At 38.0% G+C, this 24,477-nt stretch overlaps 1 protein-coding gene across 3 annotated transcripts in view; it reads left to right on the forward strand.

The window, feature by feature from the left end:
* The first annotated feature begins 10,615 nt into the window (after nucleotides 1-10,615).
* The window catches only part of LOC107037273 (dopamine receptor 2), a 79,151-nt gene continuing 65,289 nt past the window's right edge, over nucleotides 10,616-24,477 (forward strand). For all 3 annotated transcript variants that reach the window (XM_015255741.1, XM_029126062.1, XM_015255749.1), the window contains exon 1: nucleotides 10,616-11,897. In XM_015255741.1, coding sequence (XP_015111227.1) covers nucleotides 10,696-11,897 — 1,202 coding nt within the window. In that variant the 5' untranslated portion in view covers nucleotides 10,616-10,695. The remainder of the gene's footprint in view (nucleotides 11,898-24,477) is intronic.

Consider the following 24,477-nt stretch of genomic DNA (forward strand, 5'->3'; position numbering starts at 1 on the left):
TAACCCCCCCCCCCCCACCCCCCAGCTGTCACACTGAGCTTCGGTAATAAGCACAGGGCGCCCACAACGCCACGGCCACTCCATAAATAGCACGTCGCGTTGTGGCGCACACACACTGGACCCCCCAGGAAAACACCATAAATATCAGCACTGGAGGCTAGCTGTATACAGATGCCTCAACTGGGCTGACCTTAAAAGTTGAAAGTGGAACTTTAATCGGACCATTTTTTGTTTTACGATTTACTGAACTGGTTTTCGGCATTATCTAACTTCGAGTTCTAGAGATATGTTGCGATTTTAGGGAGGGGGGGAGGGAGGGGGGGGAGAGCAGGGGAATTGAGGGGAGGAATGGACTTTTGAAGGCTAGGGGAATAGAAGCGCTTGGTGAATACACTGATAGAATGATTCATTTATTCCAAACGAGATTCGTTAACTATTAACGAATGGTAGAGTTGAATATGACCAAATGAATATTCGTTAATAGTTAACGAGTGGTTCACTTGAATGGCCAAAGTCAAGTCAAACAAGGCTCCTCAAATATACATTCGTTAACTATTAACGAATGAACATTTGGTGAGACTGAATAGACCCTAACCTCCAACCACAATCCATTCGTTAAGAATAACTAATCCGTTCTATCAGTGTAGGGAGGATTTTTTTCTAATGGGGATGTTTCCGGGTTTTTTTAATGGAGAAATAGGGGAAATTCACGGTTTAGGGTTCAAGAATCTCAATAGGTTGGAAATTCCATGATTTTGCCGGGTTGGTGTAGAAAAATTGGTAAAAGTGACGCTAAATAGCGTGATATTGATATTTTTTTGGGTAATTTATGTGAGGTTTATCGAAAATTGTAGTACACTGGTGGAAATTTTTTGAAAGTTAAGTAGTAGTTGCACTTGAAGTCTCAATGTTGTGAATTTTAATTCAATTTAAGATCAAGTTGGTCATGAAATCTCTCATTCAGGTTGGAAATTCAGCATAATTGGGTTTTCCCTGTTGGATTATCACTGATATTTTAATAACAACTAAAATTTTCAAATTCATTGCGGAAATTGAACATCACACCCAACTGAATTTTCAATGGATTGGAAATTCAGGGAAATTGTCGCTTGAATTTTCAAATTATTTAATAATTTTCAGTATCATGTGGTCCTGAAAATGGCAATTCCATTGAATACTTCGGAATTCAACTGATTTTTCATTAACAAAATCCATGAAAATTTCGTGTGGACGAGTAATTATTAAAAATTTTCAGATTTTTTAAAATAAGTTAAATAAGTTGCAAAAAGTTACTTGCAAAAGTTGAAACAATTTATAAAAGCATAAACAGTAATCTCTTCCGAGATGTAATTTAAAATACCGATTATCGACAGTTTCTCCGACGATCAAAACTCTCCAAAAAACAATTCTCTTAACTCAATAGAAAACACTTATCCATATAATAAAATATGATATAAACCCGAGCGAATGTATCTAAAAAACTGACTGAATCGTGAAAATAAAAACTTTTCCACTTTTTAAATTTCGTTGTGTCCCACTCTGCACGACTATTGAGCTTTTTACATTTCCAAAAATCCTCGTAAAAACTCTGCTGAGAGGTGTCGACCCAATGGTACTTCAGAAAATTGATGAAAAAAAATATAATTCCATTTTCCCTGACAGACACGTTAACCTTTCCATCAAATCACGGATTCCCACTGTTCCCCTTTTCCTTTATTACCCCATAAAATCTCTGTGACACGTATGCCGGAGCATAAGAGCAAACAAGCCCATACGTCTGCGTTAAAAAACACGGAACAAAGCTGAATGCACCCAAAAGTTAGAAAAAAAAAAGCACCCGGAGAAAAAAGAAAAATCTACAACTGACGAAAAACGTATTTATGAAACGGGATTATATCTACCGTAAGTTATACCTTCCTGGTGGACACTGGGACTGTCGGATGTCCGAGGATTCTCACCCACACCAGACATGCAGGGGAATAACAAACGGTTGAGCAGTCACATTCATAATTAAAAAAAAGAAGAATGACAGAGTTTCGGTTGAAAATGGGCAGAGACAGTGGAATTCGCTGGAATTCCGGGGGGGGGGAAACTCGAGGTAAAAAGGGAATGAGAGATATTACTTGGAGAATGGAGGATGGACCGCGAATAACGCAGGATGTTCACTGTGCCAAGGAGGTGGGGGAGAAACCGCTTGTACAACTGAGATTTAACCCAAATCCCCGGGGGAGAGTAATCGCGCCAACTTGTAACCTTGGTGTTTCCCATCCAGCAGCGACATCTCTTTATTTTTTCCCTCCATCTGTATCTCTTCTTACGTCGGATTCAATGACGCAGGAAGGAGGCACTGCGTCTGGAGGATTCTACNCGGGCTTGGGCCAAGCTCGGCCCATTCGTTTTTTCGTACGTGGGTAGTGCTAGAAATGACATTTCTTGCGTGTAAAGAGAACGCAATTTTTTTTTTGAACTACTAAATCTATTTTTGCGACAAAAATTTTTCATTCCGCCGCACTCTCTGTATGTTCGCCACAAAAAATCTTTTGATAATTAAAAAAAAAACTATTTTCTTGACACAAGTAAGACTTGCTTGAGAACTTTGTCGTTTTTCTCTCAGTGTAGCTTCCTACACTGCAGTTGAAAAATCGATGGAAACTCGCGTACATATTCCCACTGCGTGGGCGTTCTGCATAACGTGCAATGAGAAATTAAGATTTAACACTGATAGCATGACTGAGAGTTAACACACAATCATTTACTCGTTTTATGATGGTTCGTTTTATTGGGGCTGTACCGGGAGGATTTCACATTCAGCTGCAACTCCAAGAGGGCAAATAAAATTTATATGAAGGTCGGGTTTATGGGAGGCGACGTTGTCAGTGAAACGTCAGGGTTTTTAATGGTTGTTCGCGACTTCTGAATGTTTCTTTGGGGAGTATTTTTTTTACGGAATTCTGCGGTTGGTTTTCGAGGACTTTTTGCGGGAATACGTGAGGCCTGGGGTGTGCAACAGGTGAGGTGGAGATGTTTCATTTTATCTATTCATTTTTTTTTTCAAGTTGGGGCGGATGGGATAGTTTATGAAATTGAGACTTTTATTCGTATTGTTTTTATTGAGAGAGAACAGCGTAGCTGGGTAAATCAGATGGCGATATGAGGGGCGCATTGTGTAGGAAAGTGTGTACATTCTGGTTTAATTAATAGCAGAAACCTAACGCCAATAGACTGTTAAAAATTTTCGTCTGAATTCTCTGTGTCAAATCCCGGAAATTTTTATCGTTTTTAATTTTCACTGAAATTTCAGGAAATCTTGTCACTAAAAATTCAAATATTCCATTGGTTTTCAGTTCACATGATCTGGAAATCAATAAAATACTTGATTTCTCAGTTCAATTATTCCGCGAAAATTCGGAGAAATCAGGAACATTCGGGGAAAAATTGGAAATTCAATTCCATTGGTAGAAATATTTCGATTCATTTAGACGGAGTTTTTGAGATATTGAAGAAAAAGGAAATTTAAACAAGTTGTTATATCTCAGGAATTACTAGACCGATTGGGCCGAAACAGCGCTGCACAGTTGAGCTCAATTGCAGCAATTGGAAATTTAGCTTATTAATTATTTTATTATTTTTAAATTTCCATTAGTATAGGAGAGGTTGAGGTAAAACGGACACTTTTAACTTTTTTTAAAAATGTTAATGAGGGGTTGAAATGCTGATGAAATTTAATAATTTTTTTTTTCAATACAAAGAACAATTCTTTCCTTTTGCGACGAGCCTAAACTGAGCGCAATGGACAAATTTGTTTCGGGGTTATTAACAATCAAAAAATAGTCTCAAGTGTCCATTTTACCCCACCCTCCCCCATTTAACCCTTGATTTATGTAAGTCAGAAAATCCTTTAAATATTAAAGAAATTAATATTGATGGCCATCCCCGGCTATAACCACTTCTAAAATTCAAAATTTCAACACCATCACCACAAACTCCTGTCCCCAATTTCCACAGAGATAAAAGAAAATTATCCCTACCAACAAAACTACCATAATTCGCATTGAAACTTGTACCAGTCAGACTCCAAGTCTTGAAAATTAGTTCCACAATGTTCACCACACACTGCACATCCACAAATATAGTAACATTTTGCTGTTATAACTTTTCACCCAGCACGATACAACTACGGCTGTATCCTAGATAGGATAGAACCCATCACTGCGGATTGCCAACTAGATACAATGTAGATTTCGTGGCCCTCCGCACCCAACAGCCCAGAAACTCGGAATGGAATTGAGTGCCTCTTCGAGAGCAGAAAACATATTCCACGCTTGATTGAATCATCACAGTTGTTGCTAGACATCGATAACTCAAAGGGAAATAAAACTCGCAGATCGAATAATCCGGGGTGAAATAGTGCGAGGTAAAATGGAATATTGGGAGATTGAACTGGGAAAAATATAGAATGAAGGGGAGAAAGGTTGAGCGGAAGTCGCCAAAAGGTCCCTCGTAATTCGTCCGGGATGGTTTAATATCGTCAATGGGTCATTTCTCTAAACCTTCTTTTTTTTACCGTCCTCTATACATTCTATTCAACGCTGAGGATTATTATGCCACGGGTCTAGCGTGATCAGCTCAGGATCTTTTGCCTTTTCCGTCCTGCCCGCCTCAGCTAACGAAATTGTCGGAGTTGGTCTGGTTGACTAACTACTGGCCTAAGCCCGTGTCTGGGCGTAGGAGTATAAGAGCGAAATACATTCTTTGGCGATGTAGATTGGATGGAGAAATTGGTTGGGGCTTCAAGAAGAGAGAGACTCATTATTTGGACAGCGGGGATAGCCATATCCGTAAATTATAATTACCGTTAAATTATTAAGCTGTCAATTCGGCAATATCACTCTTAGAGCCCAGGGTAAAATTTATCATCGGGGTCAATTCAGTAGTGAAGTGGTAATCGGAGATAAGTCGACTTATCTCCCAGTTGAGTTTTTGAGGAATATTTCCGAATCCAAGGGAAATAGCGAAATTTTCGTAATTACATTTGTTGTAGCACTCAATCGGATCAACAAAAAAGGTTATAACAAAAATTTTGCTATTTCCCTTAGATTCCGAGATATTGATTGAAAACTGGTCAATAGTCAAAATTGATTTATCTCCTTTTACCACTTCGCTACTCAATTATATCGTAGGGGTCATAATTTGTGAAGATGCACTTATCAAGAAGCTTTTTTTCCTCAGTGTAGTCTACAAATGCACATTTACGGAGCCTTTTTTCACTGGACTGTTACCTTCCAAGTTCACCATTCGTTAACGATTAACGAATATTTATCTGATCATATTAAAAATCTACCAATCATTAATAGTCAACAAATCTCGTTTGAAATAAACGAATCATTCTATCAGTGTGTTTGGATGAAAAACTCACAGACACTCACACACAAAACTAAATGGGGAATTCTCGTTATCCTGCTGTTCAAAAAATTTGAGTTTCATTGTCGTTCTCCATACACGGAGAGAAATATTCAATAAAAATGACGTATCTTTTCCGTAATTCCGGAGCACAATGTCGTTGTAGGAAATTTTACGGAACTGGCACGTAATTTTTCCAGAGTGTTTCGTAATTTTTACCTGAAACTCCTGTGAAAAATTGCGATACCGTCACTTAAACTTTCCGAGTCGATTCCGTAATCGGTGAGCGAACTGTGAGTTCCGTAATTTTTACTGAACATTTCTCTCTCCGTGTACATTCTATCCAACGCTCAGGATTATCAGACCCCCAGTCTAGCTTGATCATCTCAGTATCTTTTGCCCTTTCCGTCCTCCCCGCCCCCACAAACGAACTTGTCAGAGTTGGCCTGGTGTACTAACTACTGGCCTAAGCCCGTGTCTGGTCGTAGGAGCGTAAGAGCGAAACGTTGACATATATGTATCGAGCCAACGGGGGCTTGAGAGAGGCATTCAACTGTATAACGTGATCAAATAATAACCTTATACTAGTATCAAGCCTGGTCGTATGAAATCTGAATATCACTGCCTGTGGTTTAAAGCTGCTGACGGAATTTCGTTGTAATTCTCGTAATCAGAGTTTTCTGTACGAGATTATGCGTGGAATGAATCAACATTTACTATGTGCATTGACATTTCCGGTAGGTGAATTATTCGGAATTCAATCAGGTTTGTAATCGGAGAAATGACGCTGTTGAATCAGATAGAATGGTGATGTGGAATTTCTGTACTTCAACAGTATTTCTTTGGAGATTGATTAAATCGTGGAGTTATTTCAATGAATACGTGGGAATGTTTTAATGTAGTGAATAATTTATCAAGTCCGGTTAAATACTCTATTAGAACTCTATTAGAACCGAATAAACGATTTATTTGATTCAAATAAATTATTCACATTGTCAGAAAAAAATTGAAATTTCATGGACAGTCGACTTTTTGGAGAATGTTGAGGGGAGTGACTTTGAATTCAATTTAGGGAGGAAAAAACATCATGATATTTGAGATTTCATTGTAAATTCAATAATATTCCTAATTTTTTCAGCTGCACAAAAACCAAATTTCCTCAAAACATTAATACTCGCCACTAAATTCCGTAGAATTTTCAATTACTCGAAAATTCAAATTCAACTTTCACACAATAATTGAAACGAAATTGACAGTTCTCCTAGATTTTTCCACGAAATTCCAAATTTTCAATTTCAAAATTCCTTTGAAATTTCAGTGGCACTAAAATCTGACAAAAATTTACAAGAAGTGTACTGAAAATTTGAGCTCGTAATTATCACCAGTGCAGGAAACAAGCATTTTTTTCTCCAAATTCTGAATCTCCAAAGTCTTACAGCCCCTGCCACCCAAATTATCGACTGGGAATTTTGAGGGGAGTGCCTTTCAATTCAATTTAAGGAAGAAAAAAAATCATGGAATTTGAGATTTCACTGTAAATTCAATAACAATAACAATAATAATAATAATAATAATATTCCTAATTTTTTCAGCCACACAAAACCAAATTTCCTCAAAACATGAATATTCACCGCTAAATTCCGCAGAATTTCCAATTTCTCGAAAATTCAAATTTAATGTTCACGCAATAATTGAACCGAAATTGACAGTTCTCCTAGATTTTTCCACGAAATTCCAAATTTTCAATTTCAAAATTCCTTGAAATTTCAGTGGCCCTAAAATCCGATAAAAAATTTCCAAATGTACCGAAAATGTGAGCTGATAATTATCACCAGTGCAAGAAACAAACATCTTTTCCTCCAAATTCCGAATCTCCAATGTCTTGCAGCCCCTTCCACCCATATTATCCAATCCCCATCACGAAAGAACATAAAACGATGGACAACAAGAGCTTCCTGTGTACAACCTTGTGGATAAACCCCGGTCAGATGTATTGGTGAGTGTCGACAGGGTCATGCTCTCATCCGTGATCCGAGTGAATATTCACCGTTGCTTGATCAAAGCACCTTCGATCGGCACCCCTCCCCACCATCGTTCTATTCAGCATCCATTTCAGTTTGAAACTAAAACTTTTACTAGTACAACAATATTGTCAGAATGCCATCAAATCTTGAGCATATTTTATGCCATCAACTCGAGCCAAATGGCTCTGATGCAACACATGTTCCTTGAGCATGATCACCGTGAATCTATTGACCGAACGCCATTCCAGAAAATCGGTTAATTGATTTGGTAGTTTGCCACTGGCCTCCGGTGTGTAGTTGACATTGGTTACAGCGCAAATACACAGAGTCCTGGGGATCTGGTGGCAACACTTGACTTTGGACAGCTCCTTGTACCTCGCACCTGTCTCTCTCTCTCTCTCTCACTCCATTCAACCAATCACAGTGTGACATGTTCTGCGTATGCCTTTCATACCCGACCAATTTCACTGGCTATAGTCGCCTTCCCGTCCATCGATTGCTTTGACTCAGCTACCATTTTGACACTGATACTGCTGTGAAGCATAATGGAGGCGCCCACTCCACAAGCATAACTGGTGCAGCTAAACGCTGTCAGAATTGCTAGTTGTTGAGGACATTGTCCAATACCGGGATGAGTGCGTCGCTGTGGAGGTGTGTGTGGGGCGGCGAATGCTTGTCTTCTTGAATTATAGATGTGCCAGCTCTTTGCTTGGGGGAAGGCATCTTAAGCGAAAGCATCAAACGGAAAGGGAATATTCACGCACACGGAGAGACGCTTTTGATAAAAATTATCCTATCGTCCTATAAAAGTGTATCATGAGTCGTTTCCTCATTTCTATTCCAAAATTTAGTAGAAATTAATATATGATGATCACCTTTTATTCTACGTTAGAGAAATTTATCCTGACGCATAGTAGATTTTATCCTTCCAGTCCAATAATTTTTAGGTAGATAACAACGAAATTTGTAGAACGGTTGGTAAATTTTACACTACCGGTACAGTAATTTTTACTCTACCGGCACAGTAATTTTTATTTTTATGAGGATAAAATTTCTTCAATGTAGAATAAAATTTGATCATCATATATTAATTTTTACTAAATTTTGGGGTAGAAATGAGGAAACGATGACTCATGATACTTTTATAGAATGGTAGAATAATTTTTATAAAAAATTACTCTCCGTGTACACGGAGAAAATTATTTGGTGAATTTCAACAACTAGTTGGTAAAATTTAACAACTGTTCAATTAAAATTCAGAAAAAGATTTTTCAATTTCATTCGACTACCATTTGATAAATTTCCAATAAACGTTCGTCGATTTATTTGATGGATTAAATATAACAAGGAATTGTAGATTATGGCGAAAATATCTTCTAGGGGAGACAGTGATCGGTTGTCAAGATATAAATGATTGCGGGATTGCTTCCGAATGTATATATGTCCTCACCATATAGTTTGGTAGTCGAAATTGATTGAATGAAATTAATTATTTGTTAAATTTCCTCAACTAGTTGTTGAAATTCAACAACTGGTTGGTAATTAGTTTTTTCAACAAATAATTTTCTGTGTATTGCGGGCTAAATGGAAAAAGGTCGTATAAACCTAATCTAGGGAACATGAAATCTGGACGACGTGGGCTCTAGAGTCACTTCCATCCAACTTTTGAGGAAAAATTTTTTATTTGGCGCATATGACTTTTTCCACGAATTTTTCTCCAGTATAAATTTCTCTAAAAGTACAGTCGAATATCAAAAACATAGAGACAACAGTGACAATTTTTTTTTTCATTTTTCCACCATTGGAGCAATATTCGTGAAAAAAGGTCATATGCACAAAAAAAAAATTGCCCTCAAAAGTTGGGTCAAAATAATTCTGCAGAACCCAAATCGTCCTGATTTCGTGTTCCCTAGATTAGGTTTATACGACCTTTTTCCACTTCGTGGACATAAAAATCCCAACATGGTCAATACGACCTTTTTCCAGTTAGCACGCGGTATCTCCGTGAAAGATTACATTTTTCAATGTTCGCTATAAAAGTTGGCTTTTTTTTCCATTGATAGTATCAGACACATGGTGCACATTGATGGCGAGGCAAATGGAATATTTATAGCTTGTTTCTTTCCGCAGTATTATCATTTCACTCTCCTATTTTATGACCCTGATTAACATTTTCCACTGATGAATGAATTCTCACCGTTTTTGCCCGCTGTAATTTTCTCCCGGCAGTTTCGTGATTAACCGAATCGATTACGAGTCGATCTCCCGCTTCAACGATTCCTCGTCTCCCTCGTTTTCAAACAGGATGTTCGGGAAAAAAAGTAGAACGAGAGCCGGTGGAAGGAGCCTGTGCGAATAAAAACGCCGATCGCGCGGATTTAAATGAGAACGGAATTGGAACAGATGGAAGATTTTTATTTTTTATTTTTTTTTCCTCAAAGAGTTGGGGGTGTCGTGCGAATTAATTCGAGAGGGTGCGATTTATCGGCGGGGGCAAGTTGAATTGAGGAGATCAATTCACATTATTAAACGTTTTCTTGAAAGTTAACAGACAGTTTGATAATTCCCTGAAAAACTAGTTTCTTGAAGACTGAAATCTCCACTATCTTAACCCTAGTCTGGTCAGCAAACGCAACCCTGCGACTTTGGGCGCCTCCGCGGGGATTCTCCGGCGTGTTATTTAGGCTTCAGCGTTGCCGAATTCACTCTAGACTGCCCGGGCGCGTTTAGCGAGTTTCCGGCCACGTCGCGTCATGGGCAATTTCATTTACTATGGGAAAAAATAATTCATCTGTCGGAAATAATTTGTTTTCTTTAGGAATTTTGGGAAATATCTTGTTTTAAAAACAACTATAATTTTTTAGACACTTCAATTGACAAAGTCAATTTTTTTTTAATTTTTCCTGTTAACCAGTCAATTTGGAGGTCATTAATAATGTCTTCAAATACAAGACGAACGAATTATTTAGAAAAACAAAACATCACAACCTTGCAACAAGAGAGTTAATTTTCGCCACTAGTTACTCTAGTAAATAACTATTATAAAAAATTCTAACGCCAAAAAATTATTCCCATGTTTCAGAATCAGGATTACCCAGCTGAATTAATCGGCAATTTCACCGAGGTTATTATAAACCTAATAATCCCAGGGGGAAAAAACGATGAGGATGCGAAGGCAATCGAGAAGACCAAACCGTGAGGGTGAAATGACCTGAGATGAAAACCCTGGATAATGTCGCACTAAAGCCAGGGTTTTTGTAAAATAAATTTAATGACGATAATGAACGAGAGTGAAATATACCTCCTCGGTTGGGACGAGTCGTCCATGCTGACCCGCGACCTCAATCGCACATACTACAATTCAAGCTACATAGTGAATGACACGTACAATGATCTATGGGATTTAGCAACAGATCGTGCTGGTCTAGCTGTTGTACTATTACTATTCTCAGTGGCAACAGTATTTGGTAATTCACTGGTGATACTTGCTGTTGTGCGTGAACGTTATCTTCATACAGCGACAAATTATTTTGTCACCTCATTAGCATTTGCCGATTGCCTTGTTGGCCTAGTAGTGATGCCATTCAGTGCAATCTACGAGGTCCTTGAGAATCGTTGGCTATTCACAATGGATTGGTGCGACGTATGGCGATCACTCGATGTACTATTCTCAACAGCATCAATACTCAATCTCTGTGTCATAAGTCTCGACAGATACTGGGCAATAACTGATCCATTCACCTATCCAACAAGAATGAGTAGAAAACGCGCTGCCATACTCATAGCTATAGTGTGGGTATGCTCAAGTGCAATATCATTTCCAGCAATAGCTTGGTGGCGTGCCGTTAGAACAGAGGAAGTGCCCAAGGATAAGTGTCCATTCACCGAAAATCTTGGTTATCTCATATTCTCATCAACCATTAGCTTTTACCTACCCCTATTTGTCATGGTATTCACATACTACAGAATATATCGTGCCGCTGTTATACAAACAAGAAGTCTCAAACTTGGTACAAAACAAGTGATGATGGCGTCGGGTGAATTGGAGCTCACACTTAGAATACACAGAGGTGGTGCTACCAATACCGATGCCAGACATCTGTTCAGAACAGCATCAAGTACACCTGAAGATTTACAGGATATGGAGGAGCCATTGACTCTCCATAATAATGGATTGATGCGTATGCCATCAACGAGAATTAATAATAAACAACATCTTGGAAAGAATTTTTCATTATCACGTAAATTAGCTAAATTTGCTAAGGAAAAAAAAGCTGCTAAGACACTTGGTATTGTTATGGGAGTTTTTATTGTATGTTGGTTACCATTCTTTGTGGTTAATCTATTGTCAGGTTTCTGCACAAGATGCATTTGGAATGAGGAAATTATATCGGCCGCTGTAACGTGGCTTGGATGGATCAACAGTGGAATGAATCCAGTCATTTATGCCTGCTGGAGTAGAGATTTTCGACGGTGAGTATTATCATTATTTCTACTTCACTTGGATAAGGGATTTTTGGTTGGGGATTATGAGGACTTTAGGAGGAAAGATGAAGGGGGGAAAATGGCCACTACAAATGAGAGCCAAATGCTGGATCGAAAATTGCCTTGATTTCGAGTCATCCAGTTTTTCAGCTAAACTTTCGAGCATTTTGACCCAAAGTGATCTAATTCCATTAGGGAATGCCGGGTTTATGTGGGCTTGCCCAAAGAGAAATACGCAAATGCCTCCGTGGGATAAAATTTTTTCCCTTTCTCCTTGCGAGATGGATCAAATGAGCGCGGGATTACCGGGAAGAACGAGGTCGAATGATCCTCAGTGCGAGGATGCACGGTAGAATATACTCGAATCCCCCAAGGACAGGGCAATTCGTTTGAGTGGCTGAGCGAGGATATTCGTATTCCATACACGAATATTCATTTGTCTGCTTCATCGTTCAACCTTTCTGTCATCCGCTTATTGTCCCTCTTTCGGTTATTTTTTTTACACCTTTTTTTCCCCTTTCGTAACCGGGGGTTTTACGCGGGTAATCACCGGTATTTTGTTGGGACTCGTGTCATGATGGATGGAACTATAAATATGTGACTAATGGATCTATTGTCCTTACACTACATTAACCCTCGTTGCCATTGGAAGAAAGTCGGTGGTATAATGTGATAATGTTTGGAGGGCTGTCATCGATTGTCGGGCGAATCGATTTGGATGAAATATTTCAGCGAAAAATTTCATTGAGAATATCTGAAAGGTTAAGCTCTGAATAAGCGCATCAACACACTGCCTACATGTGTTATCATTGAATACAATGGGGCCCAATTACGTTAATTGTCTACTCATGGCGTCTATTGTTCGAATGCCTGAAAATCCAGTGAAATAGGAAATACAACGACATATTCATTCACACCTACATTTTCCATAATGTTCATTCATTTCGGGACATTAATTACGGGATTTGTATGGTTTTGGTGTATAGCTGCGGATAATTGCATCGATCCGCCTCGAACTACCTCGGCCGCGTGCGTCATTAGTCGTTGAGAATTTTTTTTTCCGAGATTTTTTGGGAATTAACAATGGACGAGTGTTGGACGCTCGTTTTTTGGTGATTTGGAATTGTATTTGGAGCGCGCCCTCTGGCGGTGGCGTCATCGCTCACACGACGCGGGCGCGTTTGATGTTTTCGCAAAGTCGTAAAAACCGTTCGGTTGCGCGGTTCGGGATAATTAAAGACGTATGACTGGTCACATGACTGGATATTTAGTGAGTTGGTTATTAACATATGAGGAATAAGACACTAAACATTGTGCGTGACCCATACAATTTTTAGTTAGTAAAATAGAAGGGGCAATATCTACCGTTGCTCATTAATAATTAGTCATTTTTTCATCAGCTTTTTTGGGAATTGGTAATGGCTGAACAGTCGTTTCGTGATTGTTTTCTTTTATTGATTTGGAATGGCAGTTGTAGCAGTTGTAGCAATCCTCTGTCGGTGGCGTCATCACGTACTTGACGCGGCAGCATCCTGTAGTTTTGCAGAGTCGTAAAAATCGTTCTCTAATAACGTTCGAGATAATTAAAGACGTGATCTTTTGCTCTTCTTACTCTATTCTTCCCCTTTTTTCTTTTATCGTCAAACATCTCAGATATCATCAGTTTCTAGTGATTCTTTTTCATGGATTGATGATAAGCGAGCGTTAAACGATCATTTTGTAATTGCTCTTTCATTGCTTCGGAATTGTAGTTAGAGCGCGTCCTTTGTCGGTGGCGTCATCTCGTCATAGTATCTCGAATATTATCAGTCATTAGTGATTTTTTAACATCATCTTTTTTATGGATTGATAGTAGACGAGCGATGGACGATCGTTTTGTAGTTGTTCTATCATCGTTTCGGGATTGTAGGTGTCGAGAGTCGTAAAAACCATTCTCCAATAATGTTTGGGATAATTAAAGATGTATGCATCGGGCATGCAGCAAGTTTGTTCTCCATATATAACGAAGACGGTACTGAAGATTGTGTGTGACTCACGCATTTTGAAGACTGTTGTTCTTCTCATTCCATTCTTCCCCCTTTTTTTTACTCTTAATCATCTCGGATATTACCAGTTATTAGTGATTTTTTTGTCAGCTCTCTGATGGATTGATAACCAACTCGTATCAAATGATCGTTTCATGATGGCTTTTTCATCGATTCAGAATTGTAGTTAGAGCGCGCCCTCTGTTGGTGGCGTCATCACTCACTCCACGCGAACGCATTCTGTATTTTTGCCGGAAGTTGTAAAAACCATTCTCCAATAATATTTGGGATAATTAAAGATGTATGCATGGAACATTTACCAAGTTTGTTGTGAATATTTAACAAAGGAGGTACTGAAGATTGTGTGCGACTCATCCAATTTTTGACGGCTCTTTGGCTCCTCTCATCTCATTCTTTCCACTTTTTTCTTTTACCGTCGAACATCCCGGAAGGATACGACACTCTTTGCTCACTGAGTTAGGAGGGGAAATGTATATCGTCGTCGAGGAAATGTTCACGGCTGCTGTACGTGCCCACGTGACCTGATTGTCTCCGTGGAAATGAGAGAAAAAAAAGGGTAAACGATGAGAGAGCTGTGTCGGTGAATTTTCTTTGATCACGATGGGAGAGAGATCAAACAATTTTCGCTCGGGACTGATTAACGGAGTGATGAGAGAGGGATTATGGGGTTCAATGCCAAGATACTTGGTGAGTTAATGCTGAATTTTTCTTCTCCATTGGGCTTGCGATAATTGAATAGTCGTTCAATGCAATCTCATCGTGATATGGAAGGATTAATGTGCTCGGTGGGAATTAAGCTGCCGGGCAAATGAATGTAAACTGGGGGGATAATTAATTACGAGAGTATTCCCGAACGTTGAGGTGAATTTATAATTAATTAACTAGCAACATGGGAGGAGTTTGATTCTCGTGCTTCTGGACAGAATCGACATTGCGGAAATTCCTCGGTATATTCGGGTTGTTTCGGATACATAAATACCAGTGGTGGTTCTGAGATACTCGAGTACTTGGGATGCTATCAAGATTTGTGGGTTGAATGTTCGGAATTTTGCCGAGTGATGCCCGGAAACCACAAAATCTTGATTCGAGGATCATAAAGTTGACGATAGAGGCAAATCAATCGGATAGTCATTCCGCGAATGGATTAATAATCCTCTTAGACTGGGGTAGGTCTATAGACCCTGCAGTTTACGATTGCCGCAGCGCCATTCTAATGACCTTCTTGAGTAGGCAATACTCGGGAAATAAAAGGGTCTGCGTTGTTGATCTTCATAAATGTCAGGGTGGGAATAGATATTCAGGAAATACTCAAATAACATCTCCCCGCTTGGCGATTCAAAAGCCCTAGGTGGGCTTTGCTCGGCGGACTGAGGGGTTTACCTTCTTGGTTATATCAGACGAGGCTGGAGGGGTTGGAATTCTAATATCATACTTATCTTCATGATTAAAATAAACATATTTATTGTAGCCCCGATGAGATAAGAAGGGGAATTTATTTTTCTGCACTTTATTTCGCTTCGGGATACTCTGATCTTTAGAATCAACTTCAGCTGATGGAGTTCAGTGACAATAGAATTTTAGGGGGGAGGGCTTTCGTCGAAATGGCGGGGTCAAGGATCCTTTAATGAGATTCTTGGAGCCTTCAAATCGGCTTACGCTCTCCCATTCTCATCCTCTTTTACATTGTCACAGAATGAATCTGGAAATTTCAAGGGAATCATTTTGAAATGGGTGGAAGGAACTAGTTCATGTGAAATTGAACTGGATTTTTTTTATTTTCATAAATTGTTAGGAAATAATTTCTCATTTTGTCATTAAATTACGAATTTTCAATGGCGAAATTCAAGTGGAGCTGTCAATTGATAAAAATTGAGTGTTTGAAATTCAAAAAAATTCCAACAGTTTATTGGAAAGACTATGCGTAATACATACGTAAAGCTTTCTATTCAGGCAATCAATTAAAAAATATTGAAATAGAGGTCTTGTACTCGCTCTTAGTCTCAATACAAATAAATTCAACAGTTATCTTCTCTTGTGATGTAACAGTCAGATAAACCAATTAGTCTGCACTCGTTACATCACCTTCTGGGTCAAAACGATCTCCAGCACGAGTATCTGCAGGTGCGAACGCTGGAGAGGAGTTGATTGGAGCAACTCCAATCGCTAATTGATTAAGTAACCTACGTGTTGTTTGTTTACGGATAATGAGCATCGGGTGTGTAAGATATTGCATGGAGAAAAAAGTTGGAGGAAAATTCGGGTTCATTTCTAGGTCTTTTTCGCCCAGCGGAGGAAAAAATCCGAGACGAATAGTGAATTTTTCGTCGCTGTTAATTCAGTACAGAAGCGTTTTCAATTAATGATATCTTGGCATCTAAGGCCGGTAGCGAAATTTTTGTCATGACCTTTTTTATAGAGCGAATTGCGAGGTACGAAAAAGGTCTTGACGAAAATTTCGCTATCTCCCTTAGATTCGGAGATATTCTTAAAAAATCGGTTAGAGTTGAGTCGACTTGATCGTTTGATTCACATCAAGTTTATTTAAAGTAAAATTTGCCGACATTTTTCAGGTAGTTTTCATCCAATTTTTATATCTGTGTGATCGATCTGTATCTCAATGAGAGTAACCTAAAGCTCGTTGGCACACACTCAATAGTTATTTGTCGCATTTATTTTTACCCTCTTCGCGTCTATTTACTCTTTTTCTCGAATCCTGGAGAAGATGAGGCAACTGGACCGGTAGCTTGCCAATTAGAAAGACGCTGGGGGGAACTGCAAGTGAGTCTCAGCGAATTGCTTCGAATGAATAAACCATAAAGCGCACTTCCGAGCTACGTGAAAACTCACTTATTTTCGAGCGACCGAAATAGGCGATATCCAGGGCTTCGGCATCACTGGACATGATGTGTTTCTTTCACATTTTAATTAACTTTTTATCAAAATTCACGTCTTTCATGTAACCATAACGGAAAAAAAGGGCTAGAAAAAATATGAGAGCTGACGGCGGTTTGTGGCGACTCTTGTTGCGGATTTTTGGGGTGAAATTTTCAGTATATTTAGTAGATATTTTTATGAGGTTATAGTTACACTGAAATTTCAAGGAATTTCGTCACTGATGAGTGAAAATTTTATGCAAAAATCGATGAAAACATTAAAACCAACAAAAATTAAGGAAATTCGGATAAATATATTTTTGAATTTTTAAATAATATAAAATTCATCGTAATTTGATACTAGATATTCATGTTTTGATTGAAGATTTAAGTAAGTTGGGGCATTCACGTCTTCGTGCTGCTCAAATATTTGTAATTTCAGTGAATTTTCAGTGAAACCTGGAATTTCGGTATTTTTCCTAAATTAAACTCCCTAAATTAAACTCAATGTCACTCTCTCGAAAATTACTATTCAATCGTCCATAGAATTTCAATTTTTTTCATTCAAGAGTCAAAATTTTATGCCCAAATCAAGAAAAGCTATGAATTTTAGTGGAATTACTACACGAAAATAATAGGAATCAGGAAAAGTCAGGTAAATATCTTAAACTTTTAATTAATACCAAATTAACTGTAATTTGATACTGAATACTTAAGTTTTGATTAGAAATTCAAGTCAGTTAAGGAATTCACGGCTTCGTGCAGCTCAAAAATTTGGAATTCCACCCTAAATGCCATTCAACACCCCTCCTGAAAATTACTGCACAACTTAAACTCAAGACTTGTAACCCCTCTCCATGAAATTTCAATTTTTTTAAAAACCTTATTTAAAAAAATCCGCTTTACTCCTGGAATATTCGATGGAATAGCATGTTTTTTCCATCTATATCCCTCAAACCCGGAAAATTCACGATAAAAACCCAGACGAGGAGCAGCTGACAGGGGTTTGCGGTACAGAACCGGCGAGGACTAGAAAATTTTCCGCATAAAAAAAGAACATGCGCGAAAAAGACCACGATCGAGAGATGAATTAGATTGCCATTTTTTTTCCACCGGCATTTTCTTTTGTAAAACATGGAGGCGAAGTGGATCGGTTGTCTGACGAGTAATTCGTGGAATACCGGAAGAAAAATGGCCCGGGGCATGGGTGAATCGTGACAAGGGTTGCTGAGAGAGCGACGAGAGTTGAAAAAAGAAAGGCCAGCTGAGGTAGTGAGGATAAAACCAGTTTATGAAAAGCCCACGGAGCTATGCTTCAGACTGGCACTGTACCAGTTTTTTTTTCATCCCTCATTGTTTAATGAAAAAATACAATAACTTGAGGAAGTAGAAATTTAAGAATAAGAGCAGAGAAGACGGTTAATTCTTCACTGTTGGATGAGCGGGTCAGCAACGTGACTGCAATATTCCCGAGGAATGATGGGGATGAAGTCTCGCGAGGAATCGGAGGATTGTGGAGGCCCTTGGGCTATGCATATACTGAAAACGAAGGGAAAATTGGGATTGTACGTACGTTGCTGAAGCCAACGGCATCTTTCTCTTGGGTTTAATGCTGTTGGGCCATTTCCGAGTGGTTGAATTGCAGAATGAATTTTCGGGAGGGGCCATTGTTGATAATGTACTCCCATGTTTATGATGCTATGTTAATGGCTTACTCGTGAATTCACTGAGTAAAGTTGCAATTGAGGATAGCCGAGGGCATTTTATAGATTCGTACGGCGATTTTTCAATTGTCACATTTATTCTATTTATTGAATATTTTACATTTTATTTATTACCTTAGTTCATTGGTTTTTTTGTTCTGAATTATATTTTCCAATAATTTACTTAATAGTCAATGGATAATAGAAATTAGTTTTTTCGTCAATTTTGCTGAAAAAAATAGACTTTCTGATAATTTTTTTAATAAAAAACAATGTTTCCCAATAAGTGAAAATGAAGAATCGAATTGAAGTCCTCAAAGTGGAAAAATAATTGCAAAATCTTCAATAAATTGAGAAGAACGGGAATTTAATATTCAACTAGAAATATTAAAAAGTATTTTGATTAAACAAAAATCAATTCTCTGCATATATTCCAGTAGAAGCAGAAAAACGACTTCTAAAAAATCTATTCACGTGGAATATCTCTCCGCACCTTTTATTGCAATCGAATGAGAGCACTTCGACTCACCAACAAGTCCACATTCCTTTTTTTTTGCATCTTAACACGTACATTTGTCTCAATTTACTCTCCACCCCTGCCACACTCATTCATTTTACACCGCCCAGTTCTGACATTTTTTTTGCACCTTCGATACGCCCTTTCCACTGGCAGACGCCCCACTAACGGCACCACGGAATCTCCTTTTTCCGTCTCTGGAAAACACGGTTTTCCTCTCAACACCGAAAACAACTCGCCCATCCCCTTCAAAATCTCGGTATACTCAGAGCCCTTATATGCCGATTATTCTGCTCTCAGTGAAGAGAACTCACTTATTCACTTTTGAATAGTGAAAAAATTCAGTTGAAACTTTTTTGCAGATTCCATCATACATTATTGCGTGGGAATCTTTACAACGGAGAGAAAAGTTGGATAAAAATTGCGTAGAAAATCGTGGAAAATTTTACTATACGAATGGTAATCGTAGAGCGAAATGTAATTCCGTGAAAAAATACTGGTTTTTAACTGTGTACACTGTTAGAAAAAAAATGAAATTTCATGGACAGCTCAGTACTAATTTTCAGGACAGTGACACTGAATGTGATTTAGGGGGAAAAAATCATGAAATTTCAGGTTTCACGGAAAATTCAGTAATATTCCAGAACTTTAAACGACATAAAGACGAGAATTTCTTAATTTATGTGAATTTCCAATCTAATATGAATATTCAGTGCCAAATTACATTGAATTTTCAGTGAAATCTGAAATTTCATGGTTTTTCCCCCTAAATCGCATTCATTGTCATTGTCCTGAAAATTTAAGAATATATTTACCGAAGTTTTCTGGTTTTCTATTTATTTTCAGGGAAAAATGGAACTGAAATTGACAGTTCTCTTTGATTTTTCCACGAAATTCTGCATTTTCAATGACGAAATTCCTTGAAATTTCAAGTGAAAACCTTGAAATTTTTAACAACGACAAAGTTACATGAAATTTCTGTATATTTTTTTTCTGACGAATCAGTCAATTTCGTGAAAATTCAAGTAATGCTCGATTTCCAGAAAATTCAGGCAAAAACTTTTCTGAATTCTCAATCTGTTAAAAATTCAATTGCATTTGATGTTTAATTTTCACAACGAGTTTAAAAATTCAAGCTTTTCTTGAAATATCAATGATCGCTTAATATGAAAAACCCAATTTTCCTGAATTTTCAAGATGAATGAGAAATTTTATGAACATTTTCATTTGAAAATAAATTCAAACTCACAACACTGAAAATTCAGATGAAGTTGTGACTGAAATTTCAAAAAATTTCTAACAGCGTAGGGCATGGGGACCAACGAAGGTGAATTTTCACCAAATGGATTCGGTAAAAATCATTCTGCGTTACAGAAAAATTCCTCTAAAAATTGGAGCAATTATTCACGTTCACTGGGATAATTTTTTACCGGATGCAGAGTAAATTTTACAGTTTCAGTAAAAATCGCCCTTACATCCAGTAAATTTTCCCAGGCCAACGGTATAAAATTCACTGCTAATCTCTTCAGGTGAAAAAGTACTGGAAATTGAGTTGGCTCCATACCCGAGAGAAATGTTCAGTAAAAATTACGGAACTCACAGTTCGCTCACTGATTACGGAATCGACTCAGAAAATTTAAGTGATGGTATCGTAATTTTTCACAGGAGATTCAGGTAAAAATTACGTGACAGTTGCAAAAAATCTCCTACAACCACATTTCCCTCCAGAATTACGGAAAAGATGTAATTTTTATTGAAATATTTCTCTCCGTGCAATTGCTTGACTTTTGCGCTAATTTTTCTCCAACTTTTTTCCCGGGTATCAGTTGGAAATTAACCAACCGGTTATCTGCAACCATAGGTGCCTCAGAAAATACGATAAAGGAGAGCAAAAGCGACAAAGGGCTTGAGAAGTAATTGCGAATCAGGACAGGCTGAAATTGAGTTAAAAATTGCGTATTTGTGAACGTGAAGAATGTTGTAATAGCTCCGAGCGTTGAATATTACATGGGAAGAATAGAGAGTCAATCTTAGAAAGCGCATGTCAAAGGGATTCATCTTGGCTTTTTATACCTCTTCTTGTTGAACTAGATGAAAAACATCCACTCGGTAGACTATTTTAAAAAAAAACGAAGGCGCCCGGATTTTCCACTCGCAATTGCTCCTCCGACTAAGAGAACAGATGCGTATTAAAAATTTTCAGCTCAAGTGCCCCGCGGGCTCTAAAATTGCCGGAAATTTTTCGATAGTTTTGCTGTATCGCAAGGATAGGGAGAAGTTCTGCAGCTTTAAATCGTGATTGGGCAGCGCGAGGAATTTTAATGCAACACTTACCCCGAAAGCGAAAATCCATGGAATTTTAATAACTTCAAACAGTGTTTCATACTTCTTTCTTGTTGAACTCGAGTAAAAAAAATCACTCACCAGACTATTGTAAGAAACGAAGACCCGCGGGGTATCCAATGATAAAACGGTTCAAGTCAATTTCCACTATTGGCCAGTGTTCAATGAAAATCTCGAAATCTAAGGGAGATGGCAAAATTTTTGTCAAAACCTTTTTTGTAGCCCTCAATTTGCTCTACAAAAAAGGTCATGACAAAAATTTTACTATCTGCCTTGGATCCAGAGATATTTATTGAAAACTGACCAATAGCCAAAATCGACTTAAACCGTTCTACCGCTTCGCTCCTGAGTTCAATGTCACTCTTCTCACTCAAGGTTTTTTAACAGTGTTGTCTTCAATAAGTCAGTTCATCCCTAAAATATTCGCTGAATTTGCAAATTTTAACAACGAGACGGCATAATTTTTCAGATTTAAATCCCGAGTTTGCAGCGCGAGAAATTTTATCGTAAAACTTATCCCGAAAAAAAAATTCCATTGAGTTCTAATAACTCCAAACAGTGTTTCATATTTCGTTCTTGTTGAACTCGAGTAAAAAAAATCACTCACCAGACGGAGGCCCGAGGGTTTCCACTCGCACGAATTCCGCACTCCTAAAAATAAAAAGAACGAGATTAGCAAAAAAGGAGTGTAAAAGGGGTCAGATGGAGTGATATGCAGATGTTCGAATGTACTAGGGGTGAAATAAAAATGATGGTGATACGAATGTGAAAAAGAATTGGGTGCAAAAGCCGGTCATAACATAGTAGATCCTCCATATGTAGAAATAAAAACACTCACATTGATTGGACGTAAAAAGGAAGAAGTGAAACGCAGTTGCTCTGAAAAATTGATTCGACAGGAAGATTGTGGAGAATGTGGGACTCAATCCATCAGACTGTCGCGATACTTTGAATCAAAGCCAGGGGACAAATGTAAAGGTTGGAAAAAAATATTGGGCGGTGGAGGAATGGGTGACGGAAGGCTAAATCCAGTGCAAATTGAAAGGCTCCTGCGATTCGAATCTCACTCAAACGCTTCGGGTGTCCCGTTTAACGGTTAGAGAAACTTTCGTCGTGATTGCCGATAGCCCCGGGGCCAACTACGGATACAGGAGTTGTGAATTGCGAGTGCGGCGCCATGGTTCAATCATGCAAGTACCCTCCAGCAGATAGAAATCATAAGAGACGGAGTGAAAAAAAAATCAGGGGAGTTCTTCAATCATTAGATTTGTTGCGGACACTCCAGTTAGTTTTTCTTTGGTGAAAGAAAATGAAATTTCATGGCCAGTTGAGTAATCATTTTGAGGAGAGTGACATTTCATTCCATTCAGGGAGAAAACGATCATTAAATTTCAAGAAGAAATTTCATTTCTTTTAATTTATTAATCAATTAATTAATTTTTTCTTTTTATTTCATTTCATTTTTTCGTTTCCTAGAAATCCATTGAACTTCCAAATATTCAAATAAAACATGAATATTTAGCCCCAAATGACGCTGAATTTTCACACAACTCACATGATTTTTCCATTAAATTTTCATGAAATAATTAATTTGAAATTTACAGTTTCCGTACTGTTAAAAATTTTCGAGGGTAATATCCGGTAACATTTTTCCGAAAATTTTCATCACATTTCAATTCCATTGAAAATTCGTCGTAATTTGGCACTGAATATTCATGTTCTCATTAACGAAATATTTGTTTATATTTAAAAAACGATTTATTCAATTCAAATAAAATTTATACTCATTTTAGTTCTAAAAAAAAATAATATACACACGTTTTAAGAGACAGAGTGAATTAGAATTGAGGAGAGGTCATCAATTAATGGATTTGTTGCGGACACTCCCGCTATTTCTTCACTGTTGATTAGTCATGCTGAGGAGAGGGACATTTCATTCCATTCAGGGGGAAAAAAATTATGCAATTTCAATTTTCGCTGGAGATCAATTGAAATCAATTTACATATTTCCTCATTTCCATCAATTCTTCCTGAATATTCATATTTTCATTATTAAAATACGATTCATTCAATCCAAATAAAATTCGCTAAATGCAGATAAAACTTCTCATTTCATTTCTAAAACTAAACTCGTCTGTTTTCCGTGAAATTTGTAACGCTATGTCAATAAAATTGATAACATCTTTATTATTAAACCTACGAATAGTAAGAATTCAACGACTTGGCTAAGACACCAGGAGAAAGGTAATTACTTCTCTCATTGAAAAGTTCACAGCAGTAGTTTTCAAAAGTCTGCTATACCCAGAAAACCATCGAGCCGAAGCAGCTCTGCAATTCCCTCGCACTCACAAACGAGAGAGCTTCTCCTCTAATGAATGTTGCCCCGTGTCCTCAGTTTTCTTCAATCAATGATTAAACATCTCAGTCTTCAGACACCCCCCAACTCAGCATTAAATCGACTCCAATTTCCCCCGAGCAACTGAATCCCCGTAATGATGAGTAATATCCATTGCTTGTTTCATCATATTTAAAGCAGAGCCCCAAGGAACTCATTAACCAACAAAAACAAGTGACCAGCAACGCTCAAAGGATCTCTAACGATCCAGAAAATAAGAAAAATGTCTGGAGCCATAAACAAGAGCCCCAATGAACCCGGCTCAATGGAGATTGATATTCCCATTCCCCCACGTGGCCAAAAATAAAAGAATAAAATAACGTTTAAGGTGCAACTGACCACAACGAAAATACAGTGAAATAGATCCTCACCTACCGATAGCTAACGTATGTCCTTCAAGTTAACGCAAAACCGTTAATCTCGCTGGCCTTTACGAGCCCTCTCCTCCACCCCCTTTTACGATCCATCATCCCTCGTGTATAGCACTGGCCTCTCGTACACACTCTTCCTTATTCCGTACGTTTTCCCAGTGGCCTCTTTGTTATCCACCTCTTGATACGTGTTCCACAGTATCAGCAACTCTACACCAAAAACATAATGTCGTGTCGTGTTGCAACAGAGGTTGACTATTAACTCTTAATTGACAATCTGAAGGATGTCTTCGTATTTGTTTCGATAGACTGGTGCCTCTT

The sequence above is a fragment of the Diachasma alloeum genome, unplaced genomic scaffold (assembly GCF_001412515.2).
Source record: "Diachasma alloeum isolate Michigan unplaced genomic scaffold, Dall2.0 Dall_scaffold_00177, whole genome shotgun sequence".
Classification (NCBI taxonomy): domain Eukaryota; kingdom Metazoa; phylum Arthropoda; class Insecta; order Hymenoptera; family Braconidae; genus Diachasma; species Diachasma alloeum.